Below are 23652 nucleotides of genomic sequence, written 5' to 3'. Positions count from 1 at the left end.
CTTATCCAAGCCACATAATTTTTAGCAGCGATGGCGTTGGTTGGGTTGCCAATGGGTGGGCGCCCGACCACTATGGGGTAGGCCCGTGCGTAACGTGGGCCCCGGCTTTGGCTGGGACCGCGGCTTGGGGAGTCCCCCCCTTCCCTAACCCTAAACCCCTACCCTTTCCCTAACCCTAAGCCCTAAACCCTAAGCCCTAACCTTAACCCTAACCCTAAAACCCTAACCCTAAAACCCTAACCCTTAACCCCAACCCTTAACCCTAACCCCAACCTTAAACCTATCCGGCCAGTGCCACCCTTAGTGGACATATGGTGCCCACCCGGTTGACCCTTCCACTGGACCATCATTTAGCTGCGCCTATAAAATAAATTTAAAATAAGGGGTTAATTAATTAAAATTATATTTGGGAGGGTTAAAATAGCCCCCCAATTACAAAACTGCGGAGGGTAATAATTACCCCCACACAATTTTATGGAGGGTTATAATAACCCCCATATATACACCTTCTCCCCACTGTGTCACCCTCATTTCCCTCAAGCCTTCGAGGAGGAAGGACATGGGCCACAGTGCTGGTAAAATTATTTGTATTCATATGGGATTCGGCCAGGATGGCGATGGATTGACCCTGCGGGGGTCTCGGGCACTGGGAGGTGCCTCTGGGGGACACCGGGGATTTGCATGACACCACAGGGGGGCGCCATAGCCAAAATAGGGCGGTTAGCCAGATCTGTAGGGGGTGCCATTTATTTCATAGGCCGGCGTAGGTTTGGTGGTGCCACGCCCGAGCCGCATTTCTAGAAGGTCAGATCTGTGGGGGTGCCATTTCATCTAAAAAGGAAAAAGCATTATTGAATGATTATTGAACCTTATTGGAGGTCAATATAAAGGCAAATACTTACCTGTTGGTGTTATAATTATTCCCCTTGTTCCTCCGGGTTGGCTGCCTGGTGTGTGGGATATTTCGGGGTCCTTCGTCTCCGTCACCCCCTGAAAAACAAAATAAAAAACTGATTGCTGGTTTCCTGATGAGGGCAGAGCAGCCCGAAACACGTGTCGGAACCTGACACAAGGTCCCGTGTTTAATGTTTTAAGGCCCATATACATAAATTAAAAAAGTAGGCTTATTTTAGCCACGAATTATTAGGCCCCGCAGGCTTATTGAAGCCGCATAATTAGGCCATGTAGGCTTATCCAAGCCACATAATTTTTAGCAGCGATGGCGTTGGTTGGGTTGCCAATGGGTGGGCGCCCGACCACTATGGGGTAGGCCCGTGCGTAACGTGGGCCCCGGCTTTGGCTGGGACTGCGGCTTGGGGAGTCCCCCCCTCCCCCTTCCCTAACCCTAAACCCCTACCCTTTCCCCAACCCTAACCCCTAACCCTAACCTTTACCCCAGGACACTGCTAATTGTATATACTTAATCCATTGCACTAGGTGCAATATACAATATGTTGGGGAGACGAAAAATACCTTGAGAGTCAGAATGACTCAACACAGGTATAACATAAAAAATGGAAAGGAAACTCACACTCTAGTTGTTCAGCACTTCTTGAAGCACGGTTTGGAGGCACTAAGGGTGATGGGACTTCAGCATAAGGGGACCTGGACAGATGGGACCCGGAAAAGGATCGTGAGGGACTGGATCCTCAAATTGGAGTCTACACAGCCATGGGGCCTGAATGAGAAATAGGACAGAGAGGGGATTGTTTTGGTGACTCGAAGTAGGCCCGTGCCAAACATTGGCCACAGGCATGCCTGTGACCATGGTTTTTCTTCCCCCCCCCACTCCAACCTACACCCTAATCCTAAAATCCTACACCTAAACCCTGATCCCAACCCTAAAGCTTAACCCTAACCCCGACACCTAAACTCAACCTTAACACCTAAACCCAAACCCTAAAACCCCACCCTAACCCTAATATCTAAACCCCAAGCCTAACATCTAAAAACCCTTACCCCAACCATAAACCTCAACACCTAAACCCATGCCTAAACCCTCACCCCAACCCTAACCCTAAAACCCCACCCTAACCCTAACACCTAAACCCCAAGCCTAACACCTAAAAACCCTTACCCCAACCATAAACCTCAACACCTAAACCCAACCCTTAACCTAACCCTAAACCCTCACCCCAACCCTAAACCCTCACCCCAACCATTAACCCTTACCCCAACCCTAAACCCTAATCCCAACCCTAACACCTAAACCCAAACCCTAAAACCCCACCCTAACCCTAACACCTAAACCCCAAGCCTAACACCTAAAAACCCTTACCCCAACCATAAACCTCAACCCCAACACCTAAACCCATGCCTAAACCCTCACCCCAACCCTAAACCCTCACCCCAACCCTAACCCTAAAACCCCACCCTAACCCTAACACCTAAACCCCAAGCCTAACACCTAAAAACCCTTACCCCAACCATAAACCTCAACCCCAACACCTAAACCCAACCCTAGACCCTAAACCCTAATCCCAACCCTAACACCTAAACCCGAACCCTAAAACCCCACCCGAACCCTAACACCTAAACCCCAAGCCTAACACCTAAAAACCCTTACCCCAACCATAAACCTCAACCCCAACACCTAAACCCAACCCTAAACCCTCACCCCAACCCTAATCCCTCACCCCAACCCTAAACCCGAACCCTAAAACCCCACCCTAACACCTAAACCCCAAGCCTAACACCTAAAAACCCTTACCCTAACCATAAACCTCAACCCCAACACCTAAACCCAACCCTAAACCGTCACCCCAACCCTAAACCCTCACCTCAACCCTAAACCCGAACCCTAAAACCCCACCCTAACACCTAAACCCCAAGCCTAACACCTAAAAACCCTTACCCCAACCATAAACCTCAACCCCAACACCTAAACCCAACCCTAAACCCTCACCCCAACCCTAAACCTAATCCAGCCGGGTTGGCTGCCTGGTGTGTGGGATATTTCGGGGTCCTTCGTCTCCGTCAGCCCCTGAAAAACAAAATAAAAAACTGATTGCTGGTTTCCTGATGAGGGCAGAGCAGCCCGAAACACGTGTCGGAACCTGACACAAGGTCCCGTGTTTAATGTTTTAAGGCCCATATACATAAATAAAAAAAGTAGGCTTATTTTAGCCACGAATTATTAGGCCCCGCATGCTTATTGAAGCCGCATAATTAGCCCATGTAGGCTTATCCAAGCCACATAATTTTTAGCAGCGATGGCGTTGGTTGGGTTGCCAATGGGTGGGCGCCCGACCACTATGGGGTAGGCCCGTGCGTAACGTGGGCCCCGGCTTTGGCTGGGACCGCGGCTTGGGGAGTCCCCCCCTCCCCCTTCCCTAACCCTAAACCCCTACCCTTTCCCTAACCCTAAGCCCTAACCCTAAACCCTAAGCCCTAACCCTAAACCCTAACCCTAAAACCCTAACCCTTAACCCCAACCCTTAACCCTAACCCCAACCTTAAACCTATCCGGCCAGTGCCACCCTTAGTGGACATATGGTGCCCACCCGGTTGACCCTTCCACTGGACCATCATTTAGCTGCGCCTATAAAATAAATTTAAAATAAGGGGTTAATTAATTAAAATTATATTTGGGAGGGTTAAAATAGCCCCCCAATTACAAAACTGCGGAGGGTAATAATTACCCCCACACAATTTTATGGAGGGTTATAATAACCCCCATATATACACCTTCTCCCCACTGTGTCACCCTCATTTCCCTCAAGCCTTCGAGGAGGAAGGACATGGGCCACAGTGCTGGTAAAATTATTTGTATTCATATGGGATTCGGCCAGGATGGCGATGGATTGACCCTGCGGGGGTCTCGGGCACTGGGAGGTGCCTCTGGGGGACACCGGGGATTTGCATGACACCACAGGGGGGCGCCATAGCCAAAATAGGGCGGTTAGCCAGATCTGTAGGGGGTGCCATTTATTTCATAGGCCGGCGTAGGTTTGGTGGTGCCACGCCCGAGCCGCATTTCTAGAAGGTCAGATCTGTGGGGGTGCCATTTCATCTAAAAAGGAAAAAGCATTATTGAATGATTATTGAACCTTATTGGAGGTCAATATAAAGGCAAATACTTACCTGTTGGTGTTATAATTATTCCCCTTGTTCCTCCGGGTTGGCTGCCTGGTGTGTGGGATATTTCGGGGTCCTTCGTCTCCGTCACCCCCTGAAAAACAAAATAAAAAACTGATTGCTGGTTTCCTGATGAGGGCAGAGCAGCCCGAAACACGTGTCGGAACCTGACACAAGGTCCCGTGTTTAATGTTTTAAGGCCCATATACATAAATAAAAAAAGTAGGCTTATTTTAGCCACGAATTATTAGGCCCCGCAGGCTTATTGAAGCCGCATAATTAGGCCATGTAGGCTTATCCAAGCCACATAATTTTTAGCAGCGATGGCGTTGGTTGGGTTGCCAATGGGTGGGCGCCCGACCACTATGGGGTAGGCCCGTGCGTAACGTGGGCCCCGGCTTTGGCTGGGACCGCGGCTTGGGGAGTCCCCCCCTTCCCTAACCCTAAACCCCTACCCTTTCCCTAACCCTAAGCCCTAAACCCTAAGCCCTAACCTTAACCCTAACCCTAAAACCCTAACCCTTAACCCCAACCCTAAACCCTAACCCCAACCTTAAACCTATCCGGCCAGTGCCACCCTTAGTGGACATATGGTGCCCACCCGGTTGACCCTTCCACTGGACCATCATTTAGCTGCGCCTATAAAATACATTTAAAATAAGGGGTTAATTAATTAAAATTATATTTGGGAGGGTTAAAATAGCCCCCCAATTACAAAACTGCGGAGGGTAATAATTACCCCCACACAATTTTATGGAGGGTTATAATAACCCCCATATATACACCTTCTCCCCACTGTGTCACCCTCATTTCCCTCAAGCCTTCGAGGAGGAAGGACATGGGCCACAGTGCTGGTAAAATTATTTGTATTCATATGGGATTCGGCCAGGATGGCGATGGATTGACCCTGCGGGGGTCTCGGGCACTGGGAGGTGCCTCTGGGGGACACCGGGGATTTGCATGACACCACAGGGGGGCGCCATAGCCAAAATAGGGCGGTTAGCCAGATCTGTAGGGGGTGCCATTTATTTCATAGGCCGGCGTAGGTTTGGTGGTGCCACGCCCGAGCCGCATTTCTAGAAGGTCAGATCTGTGGGGGTGCCATTTCATCTAAAAAGGAAAAAGCATTATTGAATGATTATTGAACCTTATTGGAGGTCAATATAAAGGCAAATACTTACCTGTTGGTGTTATAATTATTCCCCTTGTTCCTCCGGGTTGGCTGCCTGGTGTGTGGGATATTTCGGGGTCCTTCGTCTCCGTCACCCCCTGAAAAACAAAATAAAAAACTGATTGCTGGTTTCCTGATGAGGGCAGAGCAGCCCGAAACACGTGTCGGAACCTGACACAAGGTCCCGTGTTTAATGTTTTAAGGCCCATATACATAAATAAAAAAAGTAGGCTTATTTTAGCCACGAATTATTAGGCCCCGCAGGCTTATTGAAGCCGCATAATTAGGCCATGTAGGCTTATCCAAGCCACATAATTTTTAGCAGCGATGGCGTTGGTTGGGTTGCCAATGGGTGGGCGCCCGACCACTATGGGGTAGGCCCGTGCGTAACGTGGGCCCCGGCTTTGGCTGGGACCGCGGCTTGGGGAGTCCCCCCCTTCCCTAACCCTAAACCCCTACCCTTTCCCTAACCCTAAGCCCTAAACCCTAAGCCCTAACCTTAACCCTAACCCTTAACCCCAACCCTAAACCCTAACCCCAACCTTAAACCTATCCGGCCAGTGCCACCCTTAGTGGACATATGGTGCCCACCCGGTTGACCCTTCCACTGGACCATCATTTAGCTGCGCCTATAAAATAAATTTAAAATAAGGGGTTAATTAATTAAAATTATATTTGGGAGGGTTAAAATAGCCCCCCAATTACAAAACTGCGGAGGGTAATAATTACCCCCACACAATTTTATGGAGGGTTATAATAACCCCCATATATACACCTTCTCCCCACTGTGTCACCCTCATTTCCCTCAAGCCTTCGAGGAGGAAGGACATGGGCCACAGTGCTGGTAAAATTATTTGTATTCATATGGGATTCGGCCAGGATGGCGATGGATTGACCCTGCGGGGGTCTCGGGCACTGGGAGGTGCCTCTGGGGGACACCGGGGATTTGCATGACACCACAGGGGGGCGCCATAGCCAAAATAGGGCGGTTAGCCAGATCTGTAGGGGGTGCCATTTATTTCATAGGCCGGCGTAGGTTTGGTGGTGCCACGCCCGAGCCGCATTTCTAGAAGGTCAGATCTGTGGGGGTGCCATTTCATCTAAAAAGGAAAAAGCATTATTGAATGATTATTGAACCTTATTGGAGGTCAATATAAAGGCAAATACTTACCTGTTGGTGTTATAATTATTCCCCTTGTTCCTCCGGGTTGGCTGCCTGGTGTGTGGGATATTTCGGGGTCCTTCGTCTCCGTCACCCCCTGAAAAACAAAATAAAAAACTGATTGCTGGTTTCCTGATGAGGGCAGAGCAGCCCGAAACACGTGTCGGAACCTGACACAAGGTCCCGTGTTTAATGTTTTAAGGCCCATATACATAAATAAAAAAGTAGGCTTATTTTAGCCACGAATTATTAGGCCCCGCAGGCTTATTGAAGCCGCATAATTAGGCCATGTAGGCTTATCCAAGCCACATAATTTTTAGCAGCGATGGCGTTGGTTGGGTTGCCAATGGGTGGGCGCCCGACCACTATGGGGTAGGCCCGTGCCAAACATTGGCCACAGGCATGCCTGTGACCACGGTTTTTCTCCCCTCCCCCACTCCAACCTACACCCTAACCCTAAAATCCTACACCTAAACCCTGATCCCAACCCTAAAGTTTAACCCTAACCCCGACACCTAAACTCAACCCTAACACCTAAACCCAATCCCTAAAACCCCACCCTAACCCTAACATCTAAACCCCAAGCCTAACATCTAAAAACCCTTACCCCAACCATAAACCTCAACCCCAACACCTAAACCCATGCCTAAACCCTCACCCCAACCCTAAACCCTAACCCTAAAACCCCACCCTAACCCTAACACCTAAACCCCAAGCCTAACACCTAAAAACCCTTACCCCAACCATAAACCTCAACACCTAAACCCAACCCTTAACCTAACCCTAAACCCTCACCCCAACCCTAAACCCTCACCCCAACCATTAAGCCTTACCCCAACCCTAGACCCTAAACCCTAATCCCAACCCTAACACCTAAACCCAAACCCTAAAACCCCACCCTAACCTCTAAACCCCAAGCCTAACATCTAAAAACCCTTACCCCAACCATAAACCTCAACCCCAACACCTAAACCCATGCCTAAACCCTCACCTAAACCCTAACCCTAAAACCCCACCCTAACCCTAACACCTAAACCCCAAGCCTAACACCTAAAAACCCTTACCCCAACCATAAACCTCAACCCCAACACCTAAACCCAACCCTTACCCTAATCCCAACCCTAACACCTAAACCCGAACCCTAAAACCCCACCCGAACCCTTACACCTAAACCCCAAGCCTAACACCTAAAAACCCTTACCCCAACCATAAACCTCAACCCCAACACCTAAACCCAACCCTAAACCCTCACCCCAACCCTAATCCCTCACCCGAACCCTAAACCCGAACCCTAAAACCCCACCCTAACACCTAAACCCCAAGCCTAACACCTAAAAACCCTTACCCCAACCATAAACCTCAACCCCAACACCTAAACTCAACCCAAAACCGTCACCCCAACCCTAAACCCTCACCCCAACCCTAAACCCGAACCCTAAAACCCCACCCTAACACCTATACCCCAACCATAAACCTCAACCCCAACACCTAAACCCAACCCTAAACCATCACCCCAACCCTAAACCCTCACCCCAACCCTAAACCTAATCCAGCCAGAGCCACCCGGTGTCACCTTACCTCATCTGTTCCTGTTACTCCACCATTCAGGGCATCCGCACCTAGAAACAACAACAAAAAATGGAGAATCAGATCATCATGGGTTCGCGACCCTAAGAATGGGAAAGAGTGCTTGAACCCAGGGAGACTTATCCGAACATCAACACCTGTAAAACAGAAAAGGAAAACAGTTAATAAGGATTTGGAACCCAACGGCCATGAACCGATATATTATGGGTTCACATCCCGGACCTCAGTGAAGGGGTTTCAACCTGAGAAGGAACATAAGGATCTCAATGCTTACAAAAAAATATAGGATGGACATTGTAAAGGGGTCAAACTCCTGGGTATAATTCAAATATGTACAAAATATTGGATAAGGACAATGTTAACACAAATAAAGCTTTGTATAAGGAATAATTGTAAATAGTTTATATATTTTTTAAATAAATACGTTTCTCGGAAGAAGTTATATATAAAAAGATAATTTTTAATTCTAGAAAACTGTTTATTAGAATGTATTTAAATTTTGTTACTGTTTTGCCTGAAAAATTAAAAAAACACTACAAAAAAAATCATAAAAACTTAAAAATAAAAATTATAATAAAAACGTTTCTTGACTGTTAATGTGTATTATTGCTTGTTAATAAATAATTATTATTCAGTTTATTTAAATTAAAAAACAACCTAAATAGACTTGCATTTTTCAAAAATTTCAGTTGAAAAAGGAAAAAAGGGGGCGGGGCTTCAAAGCTCATATAAAAGCAGCAGCTCAGAGGGAGCACTCACTCTCTAACTGAGACACCTCTGAGCAGCTTAGTGAAGTTTACTGCTTTTGATAGCTTGCTCATTTTAATATTTATTTAGATTATACAACCCATTTTTCTTTTATTCCCCCTTCTTTATTTCAATTCCTTACTTTATATTTGGGATATGGATTAGAATATTTTATTTTAGTTTCTTAGGGCAGGTCAATGCCTGATGAAGGTTCTGTTATAAAACAGAAACGTTGCGCAACTGACTTGCCTGAAATAATTCATACTTATGAGATATATAGTTGATATATAGTTGATAATGGTTTATTTTGGGTATGACCCACACTCGGGCTACTATGGTCCGTTCTCCTAGCCTGATAGGCTGTTTAATTCTCATCCTAGACCCGAGAGGCGTAGGCCTCGGGCATATAGTGTGGGACGTAGGGAGGTTGTTTCTGAGAGGTATAGACCCCGGAACAACTCTCAAAACTACTATGAACCTAAACCAATAGGCAATTTTTGGAACAACAGGGGGCGCTCTACAGGGCACCCCCAGAATAAATCTGATTCTGGTTTTAGACCAATGACACATGGACCCCAACAATCCAGTATGGGGCCTAAAAGGGTTAATTCTGGGAGATACAGACCCCATGGAGGGGAGGGTAAAACTTCACCCCCACAAAGGATCATCTACGATTATTGAACAAGGGCTTATCATTTATACTGACTCCAAAAATTAATAATAACACAAAAAAACAACTTACCTTAGATCTCCAACATTACCACAGGAGGCTATTGCTGATGGCCTTCTTTGAACGGAGGAAACAGCGGGAGCCTCCTCCATTCGTGCTAAAATCCACTTGGATACCAAGTTTATCCCAGGTACCTGAAATGATCAGAAAAATAATCAGGGCCGATAATTATGCGGTCCGTCACTTACCTTGGGATGACATACACCCATCCAATTTGAATCCCAGGGAAAGGAAGGCCCTGGACCAACTTCGGCATAACAGGGATATAATTATTAAACTTGCGGATAAGGGAGGGGCAGTTGTTATAATGGATAGGGTAACATATATTAATGAGGCCTACCACCAATTAAATCAGACACAATATTATGAGACTGGAGGAACCTCTTGGACAAAATACTATTCTAGAGGTTAAAAGAATTCTCCAGAAATTACAGGATGAAGGTTTTTTAAATAGAAAGCAAATTACTTACCTGTCACCACCCGATGAGCCATGTTCCCGATTGTTTTACCTCCTGCCGAAGATCCATAAAGATCCAAAATCATGGAGTCTCCCTTTTTTAATGCCTCCAGGCCGCCCTATTGTATCTGACTGTGGCAGCGACACTTTTGCCACAGCAGAATACATTGAATACTTTTTGAACCCAATCAGCACCAAACACCCCAGCTATATCAAGGACACATATGATTTCCTTGAGAAAAATCAGGAATCTCCAGCTACCTACCGACTGCCTGCTATTCACCATCGATATAGACAGCTTATATACCAATATTGACACGCCAGCAGGCCTAACAGCGGTTAAGGAATGGTTTGCTAGACACCCAGACCCAAAGAGGCCAGATAAACACCTGATAGATCTATTGGAGATTAATCTTACCAAAAATGATTTTGAATTTGATTCCCAATATTTCTTACAAATTAAGGGAACTGCGATGGGGAAGAGGTTTGCCCCATCGTATGCAAACATATTTATGGCCAAATGGGAGGAGGGGGCCCTAGCGGCCTGGCCTATTCAACCACTCCATTATTATAGATTTTTGGATGACATCTGGGGTATCTGGTCGGATACAGAAATGGAGTTCAGGGAATTTGCTGATCATCTTCATCACTTTCATGCATCCATTCACATAAAGTACACCCTACACAACTCTGAAGTGAACTTTTTAGATACAGTCACTTATAAGGGGAGTGACTTTATCAACACCCAAAAACTGCAAACCTGGGTGTACTTTAAAGATACAGATACGCACGCTCTCCTACATAAGTCCAGGGTTTAGGTGTTAGGGTGGGGTTTTAGGGTTCGGGTTTAGGGTTGGGGTGAGGGTTTAGGGTTGGGTTTAACACCTAAAAACCCTTACCCCAACCATAAACCTCAACCCCAACACCTAAACCCAAGTGCTGTTTCTGTGCTGTGGAGGGGACGGAAGCCGGATTGAAACTGATCATAAAGATTATTATTATTAAGGTGGGCATGTAATTGAGAAGCAACGATTATTTCGAGAATTTTGGAGATGAATGGAAAATTAGAAATGGGACGGAAGTTGTTGAAATCATTAGGATCTAAACCAGGTTTTTTAAGAATCGGAGTGACAGTAGCAGTTTTGAGTAATAAGGGAACCATTCCAGAAGTGAGAGAGGAATTAATAATGTTGGTGATGAGGGGAGCTAGTACTGGAAGGCAAGCTTTTACAAGGACAGTAGGTAGAGGGTCAAGGGGACATGTGGAGGGTTTAGATTTTTTAACCAGTTCAAAAATGTCCGTAATGGAGGGGAGGGTAAAGCTCGAAAAAGTGGTACCTAGATACGAAGGAGAAACACAGATATCCACTCCAAGGACTGCAGCGCCAGAAGATGAGAGGTGTTGGTGAATGCTACTGATCTTAGTTGTGAAAAATGACATCAGTGAATTAGCGAAGTCGTTGGATTGGAAGTGGTCAAAGAGTGATTCGGGGGGTTTGGTGATGTTGTTAAGAAGAGAGAAGAGTCCTGGAGTTATGTTGGTTTGACAAGATTAAACCAGAGTAATAATTAGATTTAGCATGGAAAAGAGTGTCCTTGTACAATTTAATGTGATTATTGTACATTTCTTTATGAATAGTGAGTCCAGTTTTATTGTATAATCGTTCTAACTGCCGTCCTGTTGCTTTAAGTTGTCTGTGTGTGGGAGTGAACCAGGGTGCAGAGCGGGAAAAGGAAACATCTGGATTTCAGGGGAGCATGGGTGTTCAGGAGGGTATGAAGATTATTATTGTAGTGGGAGACTATGTCTTCTGCAGATGTAATAGTGGTTGTACTGGGGAAATTATTAATGTCAGAATGAAAAAGTGTCAGTGTTAATGTCCTTGATGTTGCAGAATGTAATATTGCGGGGAAAAGTGAGTTTGGAAAGTGAAAGATTAATGTTGAAGGTGATTAACATATGGTCAGTGAATGGCATTGGATATGAAGTACAGTCCAAAGGGGTGACACCAGAGCAACAAACCAAGTCCAAAATATGTCCTTTACTGTGGGTTGGAAAATGAATATATTGCTGTAAACCCAATCTTTCAAGGCAGGATGAAAAGTCTTTAAGTGCATTGTTGCTATTGTCCATATGAATATTGAAGTCGCCAAGGATGATTAAATTTGAAGACAGAGAGGAAAGATAGATGAGGAGCTGAGAAAAGTCATTCAAAAAGTCCTTATTATATTTCGGAGGGCGATAAACAGTGGCAATAATGGTGGGTATATGTCCAGGCAACAGAGATACAGAGCTTTCGAAGGAGAAGAATTCCGGTATAGGCACCTGTTGGACTTTCCAAGTCTCACGGTGAAGCATCGCGAGACCTCCACCTGGGCCGGCTGTACGGGATTTATAGTTGTAAATAAACCCCGGCGGCGTTGAGTCATTTAGGGGACCACAGTCGTGGAGCCGTTGCCATGTCTCCGTGAGGCAGAGAAAGTGGAGTTGTCGGTCAGTGATGAGGTCCTGAATCATCGGGCCCTTGGTGTTGAGCGAGCGTGTGTTCAGGAGACCGACACGAACAGTGGAGGAACTGTGTTTAACCGAAGAGCTGGTCAGCCTAGGCAGGCTAGCCAGCACATTACGGTCAACTTTCCGACCGGTGGTACGCGGAGGACGTCGCGTTGTGGACCAGGATTTTATAAAATGTGAATCATTAAATTGCAACTTACGGCGAGTTCCGCGGTGGACATAGTCTACCTGCCCCGCAGGAGGTATGTCCATAGGCAGGCTTGGTCCAGGCGGTGGCCGTAGTGCGGATACATGATGCCGGAGTTTTAAAAGTTCGTCCACAGAGTAGCGGAGGATTGTCTCGGCATGAAAGCTCAGCAGGGACACCAGGAACCAGCCGACAGCAATCCAGCGGACAGTTTTGTTAATCCATATAGTTTCCAGGTGAGTGGGTCGGTGGGACAGGAACCAGATGATGCAGAGAGGCGAGACTCAAATAAAAAAGTTAAATTTGCCCGGCAAGCAGCGGCAGCACAACCGCGCCAGCATTCACTCAACCGGAAGTTTTCAATATAAGTATATATGTACACATATATGCACATAATCTAACAAAGTTAGGGCCAGGGCTATGTTATACAGACACTTTCTTTATAGAACAAAGGACAAGGGGCTCAACAGACATTTTCCAAAAAAAAGTCTTTAACATAACTACAGTGACAAAAAAACCTTACAAATCAGGTTCCTTTGTCTGCTCCTTCTCCATCTCCATCTGCCTTGTCTCCTTCTGTCTGTAATATAGACAGACAATAAGACATGGCTCATTAGTGACAAGTGACAATTGTAAAAGAATAGCAGTGACATTAGCAAAACAATTGCTATGACATCACTTACAAGGTTTTAAGCAGGCCCCTGAAGTTGTCGATTGTGAGGCCCATGTCTTTGCATCTCAGTAGAAGCTCTTTGTTGCTGTTCAGTACTGTGTTGATCTGAAAAGAGAGCATTCTCCTTGAGTTCTGTTTATAATTTTCAGCAACAATGGACATTAAAGTATGCTTGCACATGCTTACAGTACTAGTCGTAATTGGCTCATGCCAGTATGAAGCAAAGCATGACTTCACTGCATTCTTCAGGGATTCCGGATATGCTAATCTCCTCCTACACACTCCACTCTGAAAAACAGACATGTTTAACGACAGTACATACAAGCACATACAGCACACCCATTTAGAAAACAAAGTCTACTGTCTCACCTTTATATCTTGCTTAAGCACTTTCGGTAGGGGAGAAATTACTTCGGAGGCATTTTCCTCCTCTTCACATTCCCATTCATCCTCCTCTTCGTCGACATCAAATAAACAGATCGCCTTCTCCGGAGTTTCATTAAGAATCAAGTCCAAGTCAGAGAATAGTTCGCCTAATGGTTAAGGAGGTGCAATTGTAATTGAAAGATTGCAAGTTCAAATCTCTGACAAACAAGTACCACTGAGGTAGCCTAAGCAAGGTACCGCCCCCAAGCACTGCTCTCTGGGTGCTGAATAGCTTCGCCCTGCTGTGCTATGGTGTGTAAACAATGGCAATCACTTTCACTTTAGCATACCCATCACTATAGATTGACTCTACTCAATTTACAGGCAATTTACCTGTCTCTTCCTCCCCATGCTCTTGCTGGGGACTTTTGTTTGGCTGAGGTACCATGGGAGCTGGTGCTTGCTGTGCCTCAATTTCCATTCCAGAAGAAAACGGTTCTGGAGGTACGTCGTCTTCGTCGGACGACTCAAAAATCATCCGTGTCCTCCGTGCTGGCGTGGTGATCTCATGCTCATCATCTTCACACGGCTAACCGGTTTTGGCCTGGGGATGCTTCCCCATGCCTAAAGCTAGCTCCACAAAATTTCGGCTGCGGTAGATATCCTGAATGTCTGGGTCTGCAACATAAAACCGGTCAGCCGTGTCTAGAGTGTGGCACATGAGACGGGCCACCAAGCGCTGGCGATCCGGTGGCAAGTTCCTCTCGATCTGTGAAGAAAAAACAATTTCTGTGCAGACAATACTGAGCCATATTCTAAAATCTTTACCATTGACTTACTGAAACTTTGACTTACGCAAGTTGACACTGCTGTCCGTATATCAGATATTGTGAATGAACGCTGCATTCCATTGTTTTTACATGTCTGCCTGACAAGATCTGCTTATTTGAAAAATGGCTGTCCGGACGACGAAAAGAAAAAAGTTTCAGGCCTCCTGCTGTGACCTGGCAGAAAGGGTCTTAGGGCTTCAAATCGGGTCAGCCAGGAATTCTCCCTCAGGCTGAGGGTGATATATGCCCTGCCATAGGTGCCAGATATTTTGTGGCTTGCAACCTAAGGAAAGCACAGAGTGGCTTAATAAACATGATGGTACACATCAGGTGTATTTTCTGTATTGGAGTGTAAGCATAATCAATCCATTCATCCATTTTCCAAACCGCTTATCCTACTAGGTCATGGGAGGCCTGGATTCTATCCCGGAAGCAATGGGCACTAGGCAGGGAACAACCCAGGATGGGGGTCCAGCCCATCGCAGGCCACACTCACACACCATTCACACACACATGCACTTCTATGGGCAATCTAGCATCTCCAATTAGCCTCAGCATGTTTTTGGCCTGTGAGGGGACACCAGAGTACCTGGAGGAAACCCCACGATGATATGGGGAGAACATGCAAACTCTAGACAAATGTGACCAAGGCGGAGAATCGAACCCATGTCCCAGAGGTGTGAGGAAACAGTGCTATCCACTGCACCACCATGCCGCCCCCTGTAAGCATAATTTCACAAAATGTTTTTGGCCTGTGAGGGGACACCAGAGTACCTGGAGGAAACCCCACGATGATATGGGGAGAACATGCAAACTCTAGACAAATGTGACCAAGGCGGAGAATCGAACCCATGTCCCAGAGGTGTGAGGAAACAGTGCTATCCACTGCACCACCATGCCGCCCCCTGTAAGCATAATTTCTACACAAATTTAAAATAGGCAAAAAATAATTACAGTATTAACAATGTTTTGGATACTCACAGAAATCACTACCCTGTTCTCTTGAACCTTGGCATTTTTAAACTCAGACATTGTCATGTTTATAATGACACTGCTTCTGTGCCCTGTAACTATGAATAGGTAGGTGGCGATAGCGCCAATGCAGGAATTTCTTCTCTTAATAGAGTTGTGCGCTCCAGCCAGAGCATCTGTAACCAAAATACAGTAAGTGACAAAAAAAAGTTAAGCACCCAGACAGAGTAGTGGAAAATAAATTAATCTGCACTTGGTGAAAGGTTATGTGACTTTACTGCAATGATTATTGTATCAAATCAAGCAGACAACAATGTTGGTAGTATGCATACACTAATTTCAGTTACATTTACATTTGGAAACCATGAGCATAACATTGACAAGTTTTACCTATGTGTTTTTCATTCTATGGCTTTCAACTTACCAAGAGTTGTGGGGATTTCACCTCTTAACTCTGTTGCCAGAGCTACCAGTTCCTCACGTCGCGGCATCCTCTTTCTTTTCTCATCTCTAACCCCCTGCCTGTGACTAACGATGCTTTTTGAAAGGACACGTACCTGATATTTCATGTGCCTTTCTAGTCCTTTTAAAAATTTCTTGCCTAATTTAACGACAGGCGGATTATCATTAATTACGAATTGGAGGAATTTCAAAATGGCCAATAAATAATTTTTTGTGGTAGTCACCTTGAATTTAATGTTTAGGTTCTCCATCCAAGAATTAATCCTGCTTGGATCATTTAAAATTTTTAAATTGGCAGGGGCTGGCTCTTCGGGGCGATTCCACATATAATCAATAAAATTTTTTATATAGCCCAATTGCTGCTTTGCATTTTCTTTCTCTCTTTTAGTGCTGTTTATCCTATAAAGGGTACTTTTGAACTTTGACAGTACATTTTCTAAAGGAGAAAAGACAAATAAATCATAGAAATTGAATCGAAGCCATTCTAAGGTATGCCATGATATCCATCCATCCATTTTCCAATTATCCTATTCAGGGTCACAAGGGGTCTGGTTTTAAAGACTAAGGGTACAAGGCACAGAACTGCCCAGTACAGGGAACCGATGTTATCATAGGACACACTCACACACGATTAACTCACACATGCACACCTATGGGGAAATTAAGTTACTCAAATTAGCCTCAGCATGTTTTTGCACTGTGGGGGGGAAACCGGACTGCCTGGAGGAAACATGCAAACTCCGCACACATATGACCCAGGAAGAGACTCGAACCCAGGGCCCAGAGGTGTGAGGCAACAGTAATAACCATTGCACCAACATGCACCCCATAATCGTATTCTTACCATCAAAATTAACCTTATGGGCCACAGGCCGTGTGCTGCTCCCTTCACTCAATGACTCAACTTCACGCTGGAGGCGCTTGACTTCCGCTCTGAGTTGGGTGATCTCATCCACCTTTTCTCGTTTACTTTTATTAAATTCTTGAAGAGCAGCTTTGGCTTGATTTCGTTTTGCCTGTTTTACCTGATTTTTGGGAAGAGGTAATCTGGATGACTTGCAGACAATGCAATATTATGAGAATACACTTTACAAAATATAATTCAATTAATTCTTATATAGTGCCTTTCACATCCCAACATGCTTTACATGGATGTGTTGTGACACATTCCAACATCATTAAAGGGAGTACTAAAAGATGAGGGAAGGGAAGGAAAGAAATTATTACCATTGAATTTAGTTCAACACCTGCCAGGTTATGAGCCATGGCCAGGTGCCTGTCAATGCGGACCAGTTCCTTGGCCTGACATTCTGGCATAGGGCAATCCACTGGTCCAGCATAACGGGAGCTCCAGACGCTGTTCACGAGGCGGCGCTCCACTGGAGATTCAATTTCATGGACTTGCCTCAGGTGCAACAACACGTTAAAGTACATGACGTTGCACAGCGGGCAGGGATTCTTGTTCCTGGGCATTTTTCTGAAGAGAACAAAAAAAAATTTAATCGTTCACAATGAATTAGAAAAATTTTGCAAATTGAAAAACATTAAGTTGAATATTTCTTGGGATTGCATTTTATGCATGCCAAATTTCAGAACCCTTGATTATACGGTTAAGTCGTAACACCCCCTTAGCTTCGTTTGAGGCATTTTTATTTATTTATTTTTTTTAAAGTCGTCATTTACTTCTATTGCCTATTTTAGCAAACTCAAACGCCCACTGCTGCTCTGTGCTGAGGGCTGCACTCATGAAACTTGGCACATTCATTCATACATGTATGCAGTTTGTGTATGGGAAATTTCAGCCCCCTAGTTTTTACAGTTACAGTTTGCATACTTAACATGAACCATTGACAGCAGCTCATACAAGAGACAGTATGAAAAACTTTGACACTGATTGAACATTAAACAATCTTTATTTATGTTGCAATGAACAAAATTACCTATTACAACAATATATATATATATATATATATATATATATATATATACACACACACACACACAGTGCTCAGCATAAATGAGTACACCCCCTTTGAAAAGTACGAATGTAATCAGTAGCTCAATGAACAAAAGAATAACTTCCAAAATTTTCACAAGGCTGAGTTTTATTGAACACTTGTTTAACTCCATAACATGAAATTAAGGTTAATAATATAACTTAGATCACAAAATCTTCAGTTTTACTCAAATTGGTTGAAGCAAAAATGAATACACCCCGCAACAAAAAGTACTACATCTAGTATTTTGTATGACCGCCGTGATTTTTAAGGACAGCACCAAGTCTTCTAGGCATGGAATGAACAAGTTGGCGACATATTGCAACATCTATCTTTTTCCATCCTTCAAGAATAACCTGTTTTAGAGCCTGGATGCTGGATGGAGAGTGATGCTCAACTTGTCGCTTCAGAATTCCCCACAGGTGTTCGATTGGGTTCAGATCAGGAGACATACTTGGCCATTCAATCACCTTCACCCTGTTCTTCTTCAGAAATGCAACAGTAGCTTTAGATGTGTGTTTTGGATCATTGTCGTGTTGGAAAAGTGCACGATGACCAAGTGCATGGAGAGATGGCAGCATCTTCTCCTTCAGTATAGAGCAGTACATTGTTGAGTTCATGATACCATCAATGAAATGCAGCTCCCCAACACCAGCAGCACTCATGCAGCCCCACATAAGGACACTGCCACCACCATGCTTCACTGTAGGCACCATGCATTTTTCTTTGAAATCCTCACCTTTACGACGCCATACAGTTTTGAAACAAGTAGTTCCAAAAACAGGGATTTTTGTCTCATCACTCCAGAGTATAGAGTCCCAGTAGTCTTCATCTTTTTCCGCATGGGCCCTAGCAAATTCTAGGCGTGCTTTTTTGTGCATGGGCTTTAGGAGAGGCTTCCTTCGTGGACGATACCCATGCATGCCATTCCTCTGCAGTGTGCGCCGTATGGTGTCACGGGAAACGGTCACTCCATTTTGTCTTTCTACTACTTTAGCTAACTGCAGTGAACTTGCATGGCGATTTTCTTCAACCCTTCTCATCAGCAGACGCTCCTCTCGAGATGTTAACTTCCGTGGACGGCCTGGACGTCGCTGTAAGATCGTTGCACTTCCATCTTTCTTAAATTTTTGGATCACTTTTGCTACAGTATTTTGACTGATAGGTAAAGCTTTGCTGATCTTCTTGTAGCCCTCACCTTTTTTGTGTAAAGAAATGATTGCCTTTCTCAGATTTTGTGACATTTCTCTTCCATGTGGAGCCATTGCTGACAGCATGAAATGGGAAGGGCTTTTCTTTGTTAAGTAATGCCCTTTTATAGTCACCTGTCTGCTGGACACCTCTTAAATGAATCATTAGACTCACCTGTGGTTGAATGCCTGTTAATTAGAATTTTGTAGTCTTAAGTGTGGCTTTTCTCCTAAGACTATAATTGGGGTGTACTCATTTTTGCAACATGGGCTTGAGTGAATTTGTTAGGAAAATCACTTTTTTGTGTGTGCAAATCAACAAATCTTGTTTGCAATCAATGGCCCACATTTGTGAGAGTATTTTGTAATATAGTATCTCATAGAAAATGTTGATTCTGAAAGGAAACTAAAGGTTTTCTGACAAATGTAGTGGGGTGTACTCATTTATGCTGAGCACTGTATATATAATTTAACTAAATTAAGATAAATAAAATTGAAGAAGGTCGAACTCTCCTGGCATCACTGCTGCAGCCTGACAAGTAATAAGACAAAAAAAGAGAATTCAGTATGTGTGCGTGGTGTATTTTATATATTATATTACATATACATATATTACATACATATACACACGCACACACACACTGTTCAATTAATGCTATGACAAGAACTTTAATATCTTTTTAGTTTTATATATTGGTGTGACTTACTTTAAGCCTCGCCAGTTGAGGCCGGCTGAGTTTGGGGGATCTCTTCTTCATCATCAGCTGGAATATGAAGACATACACTCATAATTTTGACAAATCACCATCACCATTCAATTTTATCAGCTATACTTTGTCACTTACATGTGTCACATTGAACAGGGGGAAGATTATTAAAATGCACTTTTGCAAGTGTATATATCCAAGACAATACATTGGTGTGACATACCTTCACTCTCTTCAGCTGAACTTGGATATATTACATCCACCACAACTGGAATATGGAGACATACATTCATAATTTTGACAGTCACCATCACCATTCAATTTTATCAGCTATACTTTGTCACTTACATGTGTCACAATGAACAGGGGGAAGATTATTAAAATGCACTTTTGCATGTGTATATTTCCAAGACAATACATTGATGTGACTTACTTTCACTCTCTAAGGGTGTGACGGGCTGAGATGTGTTGACATCCTCATCAACTGGAATATGGAGACATACACATAATTTTGACAATCACCATCGCTAATTACTGTAATTTGATCAGCTATACTTTGTCACTTACATATCCCCCGTGGAGCATTAGGTGTGTTGTCGAAAAAAATACTGTCGGCACGATAGCTCGATCTGCCATTATGTTGCCTACCACAGAAACCAAAGCATTACATTATTCTTAATCGATTTCGAAACGTTCGAAATCCATAATCATAATAAATAAGCGCACGAATCACAAATAAGTGCAAGAATACTACATTTACACTTCGCTGTACACTCGGAATAAACGGCATTGTAAATAACATGTATACACATGCATATGTGCTGGCATTTTTGTCATTTAGATTCATTAAGATTGGAGTCTATGGCTGAAAAATGTGGTGCAGCGACAAAATAAGGTGCAGCCAGCTCCGCGTAGTTTTCCACAGATGTAAAAGTCCACTCCCCGACCCACAGTATGTTCATTTCCGTCCGACCAGTCATAAAGCGGTTGCTAGCCAGATTTCCCCCTGCCATCCACTGTGCCTCATCCTAGGCTGATTGAATGTTGTGGATTGCCACGTGAACTTTTTGCGACCTGGAGCACAATTAAGGTCGCTAGGGTGAATTTTACTTGGATGCCTGGGGATAAGCACAAAGAGTCTGATATGGGCACGAAGAGCAGAATGTCCACTTTCAGACGCATTTTGAATTATCCTTCTATGTTGCTCCTACGTGGAGTTATACACTAATTGAAGGTGTGTACTGTTGCCTAGACAACCATGAAGTGCACTCAGCCTGCAGCTGCCAGCCTGGAGGTATAAGTCTGAGGCCTGTAATATTCAGCCAATACAAATCAGTAATACTACTTTAAAAATGATTAAAATATAATGTTCTGTGAGGTTTGCGCTCATAAAACTTTAGAGACTTGTTCATGCAATTACGCAATTTAAGCATGCCAAATTTCAGACCCCTAGCTCTTATGCTTTAGCCTTGACGACCCCTCTTGATAGTTTTAAGCCAAGAGCAAATGGTAAAAAAACATAAATTTACAGGTCCACCAAATATGTTCTGTAAGGGCTGCACTCATGAAACTTGGGACATCAATTCATACTTAAACCTAGTTTGTGCATGCCAAATTTCAGACCCCTAGCTCATACACTTCAGCTGTGATGCCCCCTCAGCTTAGTTTGAGGCTTAGTCAAAAAAAGTGCAACCACTCACATTAGAAATTGAAAATTCCACCAAACATATTCTGTAAGGCGTGCGCTCATGAAACTTTAGAGACTTGTTTGTACAATTACCCAGTTTAAGCATGCCAAATTTCAGACCCCTAGCTCATACGGTTCAGCCGTGACGCCCCCTCTTGGTAGGGTTAGGATTTTCGAGTTTTGGAATGAATAGTTAATTACTAAGGTCTTTTACGCCTCCCACAACTTGCTCTTTTTTCATAGAGGAAATTGTCTGCGAAGGGCTGCCACCCGTAGCGGCGCACAGGGAGCTGGAGGTTAAGGGCCTTGCTCAAGGACCCACAGGCTGAGGCTGGGTTTGAACCTGCGACCTTCTGATTACAGGCACACAGGCTTAGCCACACTGAGCCACACGCTGCCCCCCTAATTATTATTACTAATTACTAATTACTATTAGATTACTTTAATTATAATCAGCAGTATAATAAAGCTCCATTTACGGCACCTTCTAAATGGGAGCCCAAGATACAGCAGGTGTCTACCGGCATACAACAATTTATTAAACTCAACAATACTAAATTTAAATCACTTACACACCAATGCACACAAAAACCCAATATTACAATACAGTAAAGGAGGGCCATCAAAATGTTATGTAACAATAAAGATATAGTCATTAAACCGGCAGATAAAGGCTCAGGGATCATTATCATGGATACACAGCAGTACAAATTAGAAGCACTGGCAATTGGAAGACACAAATTATTACATTCCACTGACACATTCATTGGACCGGGATACGGCCAAATTGGTTAATAGCATTTTAAACGATCTATATCTTAAACACTTCATCTTAAAACAAAAGCACTTTTTGATGGGTCCAGATAACCCCTGCCCCAGACTATTTTATCTACTACCTAAGATCCATATGAATCAAAGGCTATGGACCATCCCTGGGGAAGTTCCCAAGGGCAGACCGATAGTCTCCGACTGTGGCAGTAACACCTATCATACTGCACAATTTCACAACTCCACAACAGTTATCCGCCGGATACATAAGAACTACACAAACGAGAGGAGGCCATTCGGCCCATCAAGCTCATTTGGGGAGAACTAAACTAATAGCTCAGAGTTGTTAAAATCTTATCCAACTCTGATTTAAAGGATTCAGCTTCCACTACGTTATCAGGAAGACTATTCCATACTCTGACTACGTGCTGTGTAAAGAAGTGCTTCCTTAAATCCAGCTTGAAATGTTCTCCGGCTAATTTCCACCTATGGCCACGAGTTCGTGTATTTAAACTAATGCTGAAGTAACTATTTGGTTGAACAGCATCCAAACCTGTTAGAATCTTATATACCTGGATCATGTCCCCCCTCAGTCTCCTTTGCTTGAGACTGAACAGATTTAGCTCAAGTAACCGTCATCCCCAATGAAGACTATCGGTTTGTGGACCTTCAGAGACCACTCTGTAATTTTTTTGTCTGTACTTTGATGTATATGTGGTCGTCTAATATTAGGCTTCCTTAGGTCCACAAAGTCCTCCTGTGAGGAGGCAGAGTCTACCAATTCCCTGTTGGGAAGGTGTGGTTTACATTCTATGGTCCCTGCTGCTGGTGGTATAGGGGAACACTCAGAATGGGCTGTGGGTTGTTTCCCTTAGCAGCGGCTCTACCCTCCCGAATGTGTAATTCTGGGGTAGGGGGACCTATGGGAGTGAAATGAGACAAACTGTCACTATTGTTCAGGTTGAGAGATTTATTAGATACCTTGTCACTCAGACTGTGTGAGGTATAATGAACCTGTGCAGTTCTTGTAATTTGTTTAGGGCCTGTAATTGCCCTATTGCTAGGGATCCCACCATTTGGTGCTTCTAGGAACTGTAGTTCCCCTTCCCCTGCCGTAAACAAGTTAAATCTGTCAATCTCGGGAGGACTAGTCATTACAGATAAGTTGTCGTGGATGGTCATATTACTAGTCTTGAACTGTTTCTGTATTTTAGCCAAAATGATGCCTTTGGTTTTGTCTAAAACTTCCATTTTAAGTTTTTTGTAATACCTCTTTTTGGCCCATTTATTGGCTACCTCCCATTCCCTTTGTTCAAACTGATCTATTGTGGCTAGAAGCAGTTGTCTACCCTGCATATAATGTTCTT

At 44.1% G+C, this 23652-nt stretch overlaps 1 protein-coding gene across 1 annotated transcript in view; it reads right to left on the bottom strand.

Annotated features, from left to right (window-relative positions):
• The window catches only part of LOC125722414 (F-box only protein 11-like), a 66696-nt gene extending 56730 nt beyond the window's left edge, over positions 1–9966 (bottom strand). Inside the window, exons 1-2 of the mRNA XM_048998568.1 lie at positions 9945–9966; positions 7989–8029 (exon numbers count right to left, since the gene is read on the bottom strand). Coding sequence (XP_048854525.1) covers positions 7989–8029; positions 9945–9966 — 63 coding nt within the window. The remainder of the gene's footprint in view (positions 1–7988; positions 8030–9944) is intronic.
• Positions 9967–23652: the final 13686 nt, after the last annotated feature.

Source organism: Brienomyrus brachyistius, unplaced genomic scaffold (assembly GCF_023856365.1).
Source record: "Brienomyrus brachyistius isolate T26 unplaced genomic scaffold, BBRACH_0.4 scaffold38, whole genome shotgun sequence".
In the NCBI taxonomy this organism is placed as follows: domain Eukaryota; kingdom Metazoa; phylum Chordata; class Actinopteri; order Osteoglossiformes; family Mormyridae; genus Brienomyrus; species Brienomyrus brachyistius.
This window is presented reverse-complemented; position numbering and strand designations above follow the sequence as displayed.